This window comes from Gossypium raimondii, chromosome 9 (assembly GCF_025698545.1).
Source record: "Gossypium raimondii isolate GPD5lz chromosome 9, ASM2569854v1, whole genome shotgun sequence".
Taxonomy (NCBI): Eukaryota; Viridiplantae; Streptophyta; class Magnoliopsida; order Malvales; family Malvaceae; genus Gossypium; species Gossypium raimondii.
In genome coordinates this window covers 49,254,292-49,266,945 of record NC_068573.1, presented here as the reverse complement: position 1 = coordinate 49,266,945, position 12,654 = coordinate 49,254,292, and the positions used below count along the sequence as shown (strand labels likewise).

Here is a 12,654-nt window from a genome sequence, read left to right as displayed (position 1 = left end):
GATTTGTGATAGATGTAAAGCTTTGATGAACTTATATATGTATATATATAGGGAAATTTAGGGTATTGATGAAATAGGAAAATACATTATAATATTGGAAAAGTAAATGAAAATAATGAATAAAAAATAAGAAAAGTGAAGGTTCCTTTGAGATTATTTGGATGGATGCCACCTCCCAAAATCACCCTTTTGATTTGATATTGACTTGTGTGGTATTCTTCAAACTATTTAACTAGATAGTTGTCGCTTAGAATCTACCAAAAATTCAATATATATGTGTTAATATAATTTTTAGTCTTTAAAATTAGCAATTTGCTCCACTTTAATATCTATATATTTTGTGTCTACTTTGGTATTTGAATTTGAATTCTATCAAGATTTGATGAACTAACACTTTAAAATTATGTTATGTCATTAAATTTTTACATTTATCAATTTCAATAACCCTAAACCCCAAAAAATTACAAATACTAAAATAAACTTTTTTTCTTTATAATTGGAGACGAGAGATGGAGTTGCTTGGAATTGAATCCAAACTCTCCGCACTTATTACTAAAATAGACCTAATTGACAAATTTAAGAATAAAAGTTAATTTAACCCCTCTCTCTATCCATATAAGCCATTGCATGGTGGAAAATGATAGGGTATATGGCAAGCAATGAGAATTGATATGTGACTAACATTTTTCTCTTGTACGGTCCATGCTGTCATTTTTTTTTTTTGCGAAAGAAAATTCCCCATTGGTTTTTCATGTGACTGTGGGGTTGGGGAGGTGGGGAATGTCAACTTTGGATAGGATAGTGACACACACATACATACATAGATGCCGATGATATATATAGAGGCAGACATCTAGGAAAATTTGCATTAGAATTAAGTTATTTTCGTTATAAAATCCGAACAACAGCTCAATTGAATCATATAATTGCTTTTAAAGATGTGACATTTAAATTTTCTTTGATAAATGTTCATATCCGAGCATCTATGACTCGTTTTCTTATCTTGATAGTGAAAGTAGCATATAAATTTTGACTTGTTAAATTCTATGTTCTAAATTTATTCATTTGGAGATATGACCGAAAAAGATTAAGATAAAACTCAAGCTTTAACATGAGTACATAATAATTTATTAGAAGCTAACAATTTTAAAGGTTTTGTATTTTTGGGGTTGGAAAATACTTTTGAGTCTTAAAATAACAAGTTTCAATTAATCCTCTTATAACTAAAGAAAATATAAATTAATATATAGTAAAATTATATTTTAACTCCTAAAATGAAAAAATATATTAATCCTTTTAAAATGATAAAATTCTAAATTAATACACAATAACTTATATTTTAATCTATAAAAGATTCACCACAATAATATATATCACTTTAGAATATAATTAACAGTCCAATCATCTTATATTATGTAAATGCTATATATCTTTATTCCCAAAGCTTTATCAAATTGTTGGAGATGAAACGATGTCACTAGAGCCTACAAAGTGCAAAAGGACACATTAATTAGCTCTTTTGTCCTTTGTTCCAACTCCAACAATTTACTACACTAAATCACATTATTAATTTAAATTTAAATCAACTCAACTCTAAAATTTAAAAAATATTAAAAAACTCAAATAGTTAGAAAGTACTATTGGAAATAGTCGAAAATTCATTCCCACAAATATTTATAATTTACTCTCTTTTTTTCTTTTCTTTTAATTTCGTCCTCTCTTTAACATTCTAAATAAGATGTTAAAAGAAAAACTAATATAATTTTGAGAATCATATAACCAATCTTAAAAGGAAAATAATTTTGGAATAAATTTAGAACGAATAAAGCACGTGAAGATTTTGCAACTCTAAAGGATATATTGATACTCCTACCTAATATTATATATTATATATTATATATTATTGTTTGTTTGTTTGGTAATAAATTGAAAGGCCTCAAACAAATTTGGTAGAATATTTTCTTTCTTTCTTTTCCTACTTTTGGGGTTTTGGATGGAGAAGTATTCCTTATCTATACAAAATAATTAGCATGATAAAAATTTTATAAACAAATAATACGATTACTAATTAAAATAATAATAAAAATAAACATCATATACAATTTTATCTAATTGTTTGGGTTAGTCCCTCTTTAATATGTAACATAGGCTCATTTTATCACATGTCGGTTTTCGACTGAGTTCATCGTCATTTGAATTTGAATCTGTATCATTAAGATTATCAAAATCTCTTTCTTCCATATACTCTTCGACTTATGGATCATCTCAAATCCACGTACGAATGAATGAATCTATGAAATATGTAACATGTTAGTATGATCGATCTAACGTTGTCTTTTTATACCATACTAAGGTGATATAGTTAATATGAGAAATATTTATTTAGAATAACAAAACAAATGCCTTCTCAACCACATTTTCGAAGCCTTGAATATCTCAAATTAAAAGAGTTCATGAGTTGCCTCTGATGCTTGTGTTTAGCTCTATTCTCTTAAATGGTATCATTCCCCACAATAAGATGTTAGAAAACATTTTGTTTTTGTATAATTAACATCTACCATATAATATTTGGGTTCACAAATAAACTTGATTTAGAGAAATAACTCTTTTCATAATATGTAAATTAAGTCAAAATAATATAAAATTTATAATATATAACTTTGTATGAATAAGTTTTTATAAATTGTCTAATAACATTCCTAACATTTCTTATAAATAATATAATTTTTTGTCATAACTTTAGAAAGTTGTGTGTGTGTTTTACAAATGAGTTATGATAAAAAAATTATAACATTTTTTATTACAAATAAGCATATTATTATTTTTAGTATATAGCATAGACACATAAATAAGTTATACCATGCTTATTGACCATAACTTTTATAGATAAATATATTATAACACTTTTATAATGTGTAAATAACTATAAACTTTTTACCATAAATTTTAAAAATAAGATTTAAATAATATTTTGTTGTTATAACGTTATAGAATACACATAAGTTATTTTTATAAGATGATTTTTAAGATTTATAATATAATAAACCATTGGTCATAACCATCCCAAACACTCATATGTGTTCATGCTTATGATATAAAATTTTATAGCTTAAACTTGTATAAAAAATAAATATTTAAAATTAAATTTAGGTGTAATTCCCCATGTAATTCCTCCAATTCTCGCTTCCCTTTAAGTATTAAAAAAATTAGAGTGCTCTAATTACACACAATTTAGTGAGATCCACTAATTATAATGGTTGCCTAAACACGTCACCATATTCTTTCTTTTGTCCCGTAAAGTTTGACATTATTTTGCCCTACTCGTCTTTTCAGCTATGTATGCACATTTATGAAAATATTCTCCATACATACACTTGCATAGCATACATACATACAACTTATTTGGTACCATATATGCTAAGTTACGTATGAGGGAGGGTATATATATAGGTAAAGTAAACAAAACGACCCTACAGAAAAAGCAAATGGCTCTTGGCTTTCCTATTGAGTCGATTACAAGATTGGATTCATAAATTTGAGATATATGTCGGATTTAAAAAATATTTAGGGTTTTAAATTAATTTTTTTGATATTTAAGAAAATAGGTCGATTTTAGAGAGAGAAATAAAAAACGTGTTCTACTGAATATGTTTTTAGTTGAGATGATTGAAAGTGCGCTCTATAGGACGCGTTTTCAGTTCTCTCTCTAAAATCGACCTATTTCCCTAAATATCGAAAATATCAACCTAGAATCCTATTTTTTTTAATTCGAGATATAAATATTAAATTTACCCATCTCTCAATCTTCTAGGGTTTGCTATTTATTTATTTGGTTTTAAGTTATAGTATTAATCTATGACATGAAAATAACATGTCGTAACTCATAAAAGTGTGTACATATTTATTATAATAAATAATTATAATTGAGTTGGTATCATCTAGACTTATTCATGGGTCAAATAGTCCACCCGATTCAATAAGTCAAGTCAGACTTGGATTGAGTTTGGACAAGTATTTTTAATTTTTGGGTTGGCTTGTCTCATCCTGAATTCAATTTAAAAAATCAAAAATATTTTTAAATTTAATTATAAAAATATGCAAAATATTAATATGAAAGTTAATTTTAATATTTTATTAATTTTTAAACTGTAAAACGAGGTTTTTGGGTGGTTAAAAATGAACCTAGACTTAGAATTTTTTTCTGGAAACATGTCGTGGCCTGACTTGACTCAACCCCAAACAAGTCTAGTGCCATCAATCAATTGAATCCAAATTCAATTAAAAAATTATATTTTTTCAGAAAGTAAGTTATATTATTATGAATTTTTTTTCCTTTTATATTTTATAGATAAAGAAAAAAAATATTCATAATGAGATTTGAACAAAAAACACCATTCATATTAAACCTTTAATTTTACCATTACAACCAAAGCATCAGTTGCATTTTATATGAAATTGTAACAAATATATTTGTTATTTTTATACCCTTCTACCAAGAAGAACACGTGGCAAGCCCAAAATATATCGTTGACGTTGTATTGACCCTTTAAGCACAACCATCCGATCCACTTCAAGTAGAACCCACCGCCATGTGTTTAACGGTGAATGCTATCTTAATGCAAACACACTTCTAAGACAATAAGGAGTCTATTTAAGCATAATTATCTCAAAATGATAGAATTTCATAATATGTGTTTATGATTATCCATTACGCATTTAACATGATTAAACACTTATCTAGCCAATATCATACCGGTAGACAATAGGACTTTTCTTATAAATATTTTGGAAAACTATGGACAAGGGATTTACCCTTGAGCACCCTAAAGTTACTCTAAACATTTATCTTTTTCATCTACATATTCTCTTGTTTTTATTTTAACTCTTGACCTTTACAAGTGAATCGACTTTTGTTACATCACCTTATCCTCCTCCCTTTATCAACAATTATATATATATATTTTCACTCATGCTGTGAATGTACTATAAATATAATATGGTATAAAAGCGGTTTTACATCATATCATCGATTCGTGTTAATAAATAATTTACAACATTTCCTTTTTCGAAAGCCACTAAATTTAACGGTAAACTATTACATATGATAAGTAAAGAGTTTAATCAATAATTTTCTAAATTAAAAACTCAATTGAATCTAAAACAAATAGAGAATAGGTTGAAAATAACTTAATTTTTTTAAAATTATGAATTTAAAATGGGTTTATTATTATTATTTCAAATGGGCTCAAAATTCACATGAGAAAAAGAAAAGCAAGAAGAGTGGGATTAGGGGATATAAAGGCTCAGGTACGACGCTTGGCCCAATAGGTCAAGTCTGAGTTGGATTGGACTTAAATAAGTATTTTCATATTGAATCCATTTTGACTTACTTTTAATTTAATTTAAATAATAAATTTAATTTTAAAATATTATTTGTATAAAAATATATTTAATATTTTATTAACTTCTGAATTAACTTGATCCAACTTAACCTATCAATCAAATCCTAAATTCAGCTCAAAAATTATCAAAAAAGTAATCTTTTAGAGGAAACAAAACATATTATTTATAATAAAATTTGAATTAACAATATAATGTATATCAAACTTTTAATTTTACCAAATTTTGTATGAAATTTTAATAAATATATTTATACATATTTCCAATATCGTATCATATCATCGGATTCTATATTAATAAATAATTTACAGCATGTTTTTCAGGATTTAAGTTTAATCAATTGAATAAGAAAAAGACACGTGTGGTGGGAGAAATTCGGATCCACTGTTACATGTAGCCGCAAGTTCCGAGACAAAGCCAGTCCTTGTAATGAATTCCACTTACGACACACAAAATTAGGGCTAATTGTAGAAACGTCCTCGAATTATAATCTATATTCCAAACCGGTCCCGAACCTCAAATTCTCTAATTAAGCACTCCAAGTATTAGAATTGTATCCATCAAATCTTTCTGTTACCCTAACTATTAACTTGAGCATTAAATATCAACTCAAATTTAATATAGAATATATTAAAAATACATAAATCAAATCATAAATAAGTGTGTATTTATTGCACAAACATCTTGAATCTAACATAACAAAAAACGAAATAAAGAAGGTATCAATGTGCATATTATTTTTGTTCTAATGCTGAAACATTATGTTTTGATGTACCATTTTTGTTTAATTGATTTTTAAATATTTTCACACATATTTTATAATCTAATTCTTAGTTTTTAATAATACTATATTATATATACATATAAATATATCATAATCGCATCTATACAAATAAACATGTGAATATATACATACAAATATATCACAGTTATATCTATATAAATATGTGTGTGTAAATATAAGTTTGTTTTAGCAAATCTTATTCGAAATGTTTATACAAGAAATTACACATGTGTTTTAATTACACCAAACACCTAAATTCATGATCAAGCATGACTGATATGGTACAAGCATTTTATCTATAAAAAATACATTTTAAAAATTTAACTACACTGTTTTGAAATTTAAAGACTAATTTGAAAATTCAACAATAGTTTAAGGCCATCTAATGAAATTAAACCCATAAAATTATATGTGGCAAAGGAAGAATGGGTCAACTTTTCCATGATATTTCTCACTCTTCTTCTGTCACTCTCAAGTGTCAAAAAACCAGTCTACTGTGCCATAGTTTACAAATTCACCACACTTTTCCATTCCATTTGAAGCTAAAAAAAATCTATAACTCAATCCATTTAAATTTATATATAGAAAATAAGCCATATACATGTTAATTAAAAAAAAAACCCAAATGTTTAACAAATTATTTAGTTTAATCAGTATTAAAGATTCTCTTTGTTTATTTTCATAGTTTACAATCTCTTTCTCTTTCATCACACTACTTGCAGAAGGTACAGCTCATCTCCTCAAAAAACCCAGTTCCATAATTGAAAACCTTCAAAACTAATATTTTAAAATTTTTCTTTTTTTCCTCTGTTTTCTCAACTACCCCATCTCAAAGTTCATTGTTAAAGGTCAAACCTTTTGGTTTCAGTTGTCAATCCTTTGGTTTCAGTTTAAGCTTTAAATTCATGGCTCTGGCTATTAGGCTTTTTTGGGGTTTATTTTTCAGCTGTTTTATTTGATGATAATGTAGCTTCATTTGTTTCTGTGTGGACATTTTAGGGTTAAAGTGATCTCCTTTTAAAAAGGGTCTGCTCAAATGAAAATGTTTAGCTTTTCTCGTAGACGTATGAAGCTTAACAGGTCAGTTTCTTCTTCTTCTTCTTCTTCTTCTTCTTCTTCTTTACGTCAATGAAGAAAAATGTAAGAAATTGAGGGACTTGGTATATAAATATGCAAACTTTGCTTTATATTTCTATACCTTCTTTGGTGCATTGATGTGTTTTTTAGAGTGAAAAAGGTACAACTTTCAGAATCTGTTCATGGAACTAGAAGCCCTATAAGACCATCCAAAAGAAACAACAATACAATTGTAAGGCATTTTTTTATTTGATACTTGGTTTTGTTTTTAATAGGAAATTTGTTAAATTAAACCCTTCAAACTTGTTTCAGGTGGAATCAGCTTTGCCTGCTGGTACTAGTCATTGTAATGATTTTGATCCTTCGACTGCCCCCGAGATTAATTCGTCGGGGAATTCCGAGAACTGGATGGTGTTATCGGTTGCTGGCGAAAAACCCGTGCCACGGTTTAATGTAATACATTGTTGCTATTTTCGGTTTTTCTGTTGCTTTGTATGTTAGGTGTTATGATTGACGAGTCAAAAACTTGTTCTTTGTGTAGCACGCAGCCGCTGTAGTCGGGAATAGGATGATAGTGGTCGGGGGTGAATCCGGGAATGGATTGTTAGATGATGTGCAGGTTCTTAATTTCGATAATTTTTCTTGGACCTCAGCATCATCGAAGCTTTACTTGTCACCGAGCAGTTTTCCATTGAAGATTCCTTCGTGCAAAGGCCATTGTCTGGTACAATATTATTTGTGATGTAGTCCATTTTTTCCCGATATCGTGTATGTATATTGTGTACATTGGATTAGGCATGTCTAGGATGAGGTCAATAGCATTCTCATGCCAATGCCGTGTTTCCCAACTGGACTAAGTATTTTCCGTTTGATTTCGATGAAGTTTTTTGTGTTACTTTATCTTATCATCAGGCTGGTTTCTTGTTTCATTACGCAGGTTTCGTGGGGGAAAAAGGCCCTTCTTGTTGGAGGCCGAACCGACCCCGGGAACGACCGAGTTTCAGGTTCGAAATTATATTCTTTTTTGGTCTGCTATTATCGTTTTTTTTGGGGGTACATGATGTAATATGTTTTCTGTTCATAATTTATGGTTTAGCAGTATGGGCATTTGATACAGAGACGGAATGTTGGTCGGTTATGGAAGCTAAAGGAGAAATTCCGGTACTTTTTGTTGACTCGTCAAATGCCAAATTATCTGTAAAGTAGCACTCTAATAAACATATTTGTTGCTTCCAGGTTGAACGAAGTGGTCACACTGTGGTCAAGGCAAACTCAGTTTTAATCCTTTTCGGGGGTGAAACTGCTAAAAAGAAGAAACTTAATGACCTACATATGTTTGATTTGAAGTCCTTGACGTGGCTCACTCTTCAATGCACGTGCGTAGCAGCTCTAAGATTTTCCGATATTGTTTTCTAATTATAAACCCCTCCGAACTTGATGTCAGAGAAATATGGATCTTATCTATGCAGGGGAACAAGACCGTCTCCGAGATCCAATCATGTGGCAACTCTTTATGATGATAAAACTCTTTTCATATTTGGTGGAGCATCGAAGTCGAGGACACTGAATGACATGTACTCGCTTGACTTTGAAACGGTTTGTAAAAGCTTTTATAGCTTTCTTGCCATGTTTTATGGTCTGATTGTGATGCTTACTATTGTTGTTCTTCGTAATTTTTAGATGGTTTGGTCGAGAATAAAGGTACGTGGTTTTCATCCGTCACCGCGAGCTGGTTGCTGTGGAGTTCTGTGTGGAACAAAATGGTACATAGCTGGGGGCGGAAGTAGGAAAAAAAGTATGCCTCGTACAGGAAAGCATGGAATTATAAACTTCGATGAAAAAAAGCATCATACACGGATTTGGCGACCTATTTTTATAGTATATTTTGAAATGGTTTGAACTATTATTGTTTCGTATTAGGGGAGAGTAATCGGCCTGTTCAGTCAGTACAGTATAAAGAACCAAAAAGCTGGCTTTAACCAACCAACCCATACTTTAGCCGAACAGATGACTGAAGGCTATTAATTAAGCCGGTCGGAAACCGACTTTTACTCACCCTTATTTTGCATTAAAGCTAATTATTACCATCTTCCTGTTCCCTTTTTACATGCTGAGCATATGCCTCATACCGTGTACAAATCTAGCAATTTCGTTTTATTGTTTTACGTGTTGCTCTCTGCATTCATTTTAACTTCTCTTATTTGATTCTGAAATGTTTACAGGACATACAGAGACCTTCATCTACGATATTTTGAAGTCTGAGTGGTCCATGGCCATTGCATCACTTCCATCTTCGATCACCACTAACAAGGTCAACAACATGCTTAATTATACATGACGTAAATTATACATATAGCTGGAAAGTTTGCAAACTTGACCAGTAGAGACTATCATCCGGTTTTTCCGGTTGGTCATCGATTTAAGCTGTGTTGGATTTTTGTTTGAGCACAACGGGGTTGTTCTTGCAGGGGTTTAGCCTAGTACTTATGCAGCACAAGGATAAGGATTTTCTTGTTGTGTTCGGTGGATGCCGGAAAGAGCCATCTAATCAGGTTGAAGTTTGAATTTGTATGCTCAGGATGATTAGATAGTGTTCAAATTGTAATCCCTTCATTGTTTTTTTACACAGGTTGAAGTGCTGATCATAGAGAAAAACGAATCATCCATGGGTCGGCAATATAATCCTGGTAAATCTGCCGGAAAACGTTCAGCTAGCCAACCTGTTATTAATGCTTCGTCGCACCATTCAGTTGATTCTGCTGTTAGACAAAATCTAGCCTCTGTAATTGACCATGGTTCTGGTAGAAGATCATTGTCGGATTTGTCACTTGCGGATCAAAATCCTCTTTCCGGAAATGTCTCATTACGAAAACAATTTCATAACAAGGAAGGATACAACACGAGTGTTAGAATAACAAAGAGTTCAGAGGACTTAAGTTCCATTCTGCAGGTAATTATAAAAGTTTCACTTAGTTAATTATTGCCTTCAATAGGTAAAAGTACCATGGAGGTTTCTGCACTAGGAGTTAGATTGCATTTTGTCCTCTCTATCAAAAAATGGGCAAATTAGTCATTGTACATTAGATCTAAGAACAAATTGATCATTCTGTTAAAAATTTCGTTCATTTTTACTGTTAAAAACTAAACTTTGTATGTCAACATGTGGTATACGTGGCGCACCACGTGTCATGGTCTTGTTATTCCGCCAATCACGTCAATTTTTAATAGTACAAATAGATGAAAGTTTTAACAAAAAGGATGAATCTGCTCTTTGATCCAAGGTACAGGAACTAATTTACCTATTTTTTTGTGTAGAGGAGACAATACAATCTGATTACTAGTACAGGGACCTCCATGATACTTTTACCGCTTTTAATATGATTAACATTTGCGGTTTTGTGGGTTTTAGGCAACAGAACAAAAAACAAATCAAACTGATACAGGAGTTGAGGTTAATGCTCCAGGGACCAAAATCCGTTCAGATGAATCATTCCTATATGAATGTGAAAATTCAAACCCTTCAAACCCGCGGGTCGAAGGGATCACAAGCATTCCTGTTGGTAACGATAATTTTGTATTTCCGGAAATGGAAGGTAAAGCAGGAGCGCTATCAGCTCCTTCAAGCATATACTACGAGATGAGAATGGCTGCCCTAAGTAGAAGAAACGGAATTTTGGAAGTACAATTGGGAGCTGCAATGGCAAGCCGAGACACCATTGAGAGAAATTTAGCTTCGGCTTTGAAGAGCAAAGAGGAGATGGAGAAAAGACTAGCAGACACAGTGAAAGAGATGGATTTGCTAAAAGAAAAACTAGCTGGTATAGAACTTGCACAAGAAGAGGCCAACAACATATCTAACATAGTTCACTCGGACAATGTAAGACTCGAACATGACGTGGCTTTCGTTAAAGCAGTTCTAGATGATACTCAAAAGGTAATTATCAATTCTTCGTAAAAACTGAAAGTGTTTTCGAAGAGTACCTGATTTGAAACTTTGTTATAGGAGCTGCACTCGACTAGAGGAGTCCTTGCAGGGGAGAGGGCCAGAGCATTCCAACTACAGGTATGTATGGCTTGTGTTGCTTTGGAGATAACTGTATGTCGAATTCTAATGAATAGCTTTCTTCATTAACGACTCAATTGTTGTAGGTAGAAGTTTTCCACCTCAAGCAAAGACTGCAATCTATGGAGAACCGAGCACCAACTCCAAGGAAACCGTTCAATGTATAGTGTTAGACTGAAACCGAATAGTTACAGCCATCTCATATGCAAGATGTGTATATATGGTAGGAGGAACAGTTTGAATAAACAACTGCTTAGTGCTAGGATGCAGTTGGAAGAAATGCTTTTGTGATGAATTCCATTACTTCAATTTTATTTTTAAAAATCTATCTACGTTGTTTTTGTCTAAAGGTGATTTTGGTAAAAATATCAAGGACGTCTCAATAGTATTTTGCTCCTATTTTAAAAATGAATAAATTAATCTTTGTATATTATATCTAAAAGCAAATTAGCCCTTTTATGTTATAATTCATTTCTATAATTAAAAATTAGCATGGTTGATAGAATAATTAAACAGTGATAAGTAATGTGTTATGTGATGTGTATCTTATGTTGATATACATGGACCAATTTTTTAACAAAATGATCAATTTATTCTTTAATTTAATGTATATGGATTAATTTGTCTATTTTTTGAGTAGCGAGAATAAAATGTAATTTAACTCTTAATATAAAGGTCTTTATGATGCTTCTACCGATTATCCTTCTTGGATAAGATTTTCCTTGGCCACGGTGGGGCCGTGTTTACAAGCCAGGAAGTTGGCCGGTTTAATCCTCAATGAAGATCAACTGGCTTCACCATATCCCATATTTCGTCCCTCACGTCCTCGATGCACAGGCCATAGTCGCCGCCTTCAATCCATTTCCGGTGTGAATCTCTGTTTCAAGAGTCAGTGATGGATGCTTTTATAAATAAATCAGTAATCTGAGTCGTAAAACTATGCTTCATCATTCACGTCTCTGGAGATGTGAGACCTGCAGAAACTTGCTCTCAAGTACTACAAGCAGGAAACATAAGAATTTTCTATAGGAAGATTATTTAAACGTCATATCTTTTTGATGCTTCCCTTCTTAGCTTCCGTGTTTCGATATACGTTCGATAACTCGAGGAAGGAAAAAGAACTCAACTCTTAGCAACAGGTCGAAGCACATAATAAACAAAAACCAGGGACCATAATAATAAAAATAAAGCATCAATTTGATGACTATATGAAAAAGGATGGTATATCTTGAAGATGTATTCATCAATAATGCACCTTAAGTAGTTTCCATTAATCCCTGGAGACAGTTGCTTTTCCTGCAAGGAATACTATCGGAAACACCACCATAAC

At 31.2% G+C, this 12,654-nt stretch overlaps 1 protein-coding gene and 1 non-coding gene across 4 annotated transcripts; one reads left to right on the top strand and one right to left on the bottom strand.

Annotated features, from left to right (window-relative positions):
- The first annotated feature begins 6,774 nt into the window (after window positions 1-6,774).
- On the top strand, window positions 6,775-11,673 carry LOC105800761 (acyl-CoA-binding domain-containing protein 6). 3 transcript variants are annotated; one of them, XM_052621069.1, is made up of 16 exons: window positions 6,775-6,909; window positions 7,184-7,264; window positions 7,422-7,493; window positions 7,574-7,714; window positions 7,803-7,985; window positions 8,199-8,265; window positions 8,358-8,422; window positions 8,498-8,637; window positions 8,731-8,857; window positions 8,942-9,056; window positions 9,484-9,572; window positions 9,730-9,813; window positions 9,891-10,211; window positions 10,671-11,195; window positions 11,265-11,324; window positions 11,411-11,673. In XM_052621069.1, exons 4-16 carry the CDS (start codon window positions 7,670-7,672, stop codon window positions 11,489-11,491), a joined length of 1,902 nt encoding a protein of 633 aa, XP_052477029.1. In that variant the 5' UTR covers window positions 6,775-6,909; window positions 7,184-7,264; window positions 7,422-7,493; window positions 7,574-7,669; the 3' UTR covers window positions 11,492-11,673. The 3 variants fall into 3 exon arrangements, with proteins under 3 accessions (XP_052477029.1, XP_012487520.1, XP_052477027.1); XM_012632066.2 differs by lacking the exon at window positions 6,775-6,909 and adding an exon at window positions 6,963-7,032 and having other exon boundaries at window positions 7,412-7,493; XM_052621067.1 differs by lacking the exon at window positions 6,775-6,909 and adding an exon at window positions 6,964-7,032 and having other exon boundaries at window positions 7,412-7,493; window positions 8,361-8,422.
- Window positions 11,674-12,275: 602 nt separating this feature from the next.
- LOC128033011 (small nucleolar RNA snoR104) lies at window positions 12,276-12,387 on the bottom strand. The gene has a single exon (XR_008189346.1). It is a non-coding gene; the product is annotated as a small nucleolar RNA snoR104 (small nucleolar RNA).
- Between the last annotated feature and the right edge of the window lie 267 nt (window positions 12,388-12,654).

Coding starts and splice junctions, on each gene's coding strand:
- LOC105800761 (XM_012632066.2), top strand. CDS start 7,221: ATGAAAATGTTTAGCTTTTCTCGTAGACGTATGAAGCTTAACAG. Junction 9,814..9,890: donor GGAAAGAGCCATCTAATCAG/GTTGAAGTTTGA, acceptor TTTTTTACACAG/GTTGAAGTGCTGATCATAGA. Junction 11,196..11,264: donor TTCTAGATGATACTCAAAAG/GTAATTATCAAT, acceptor ACTTTGTTATAG/GAGCTGCACTCGACTAGAGG.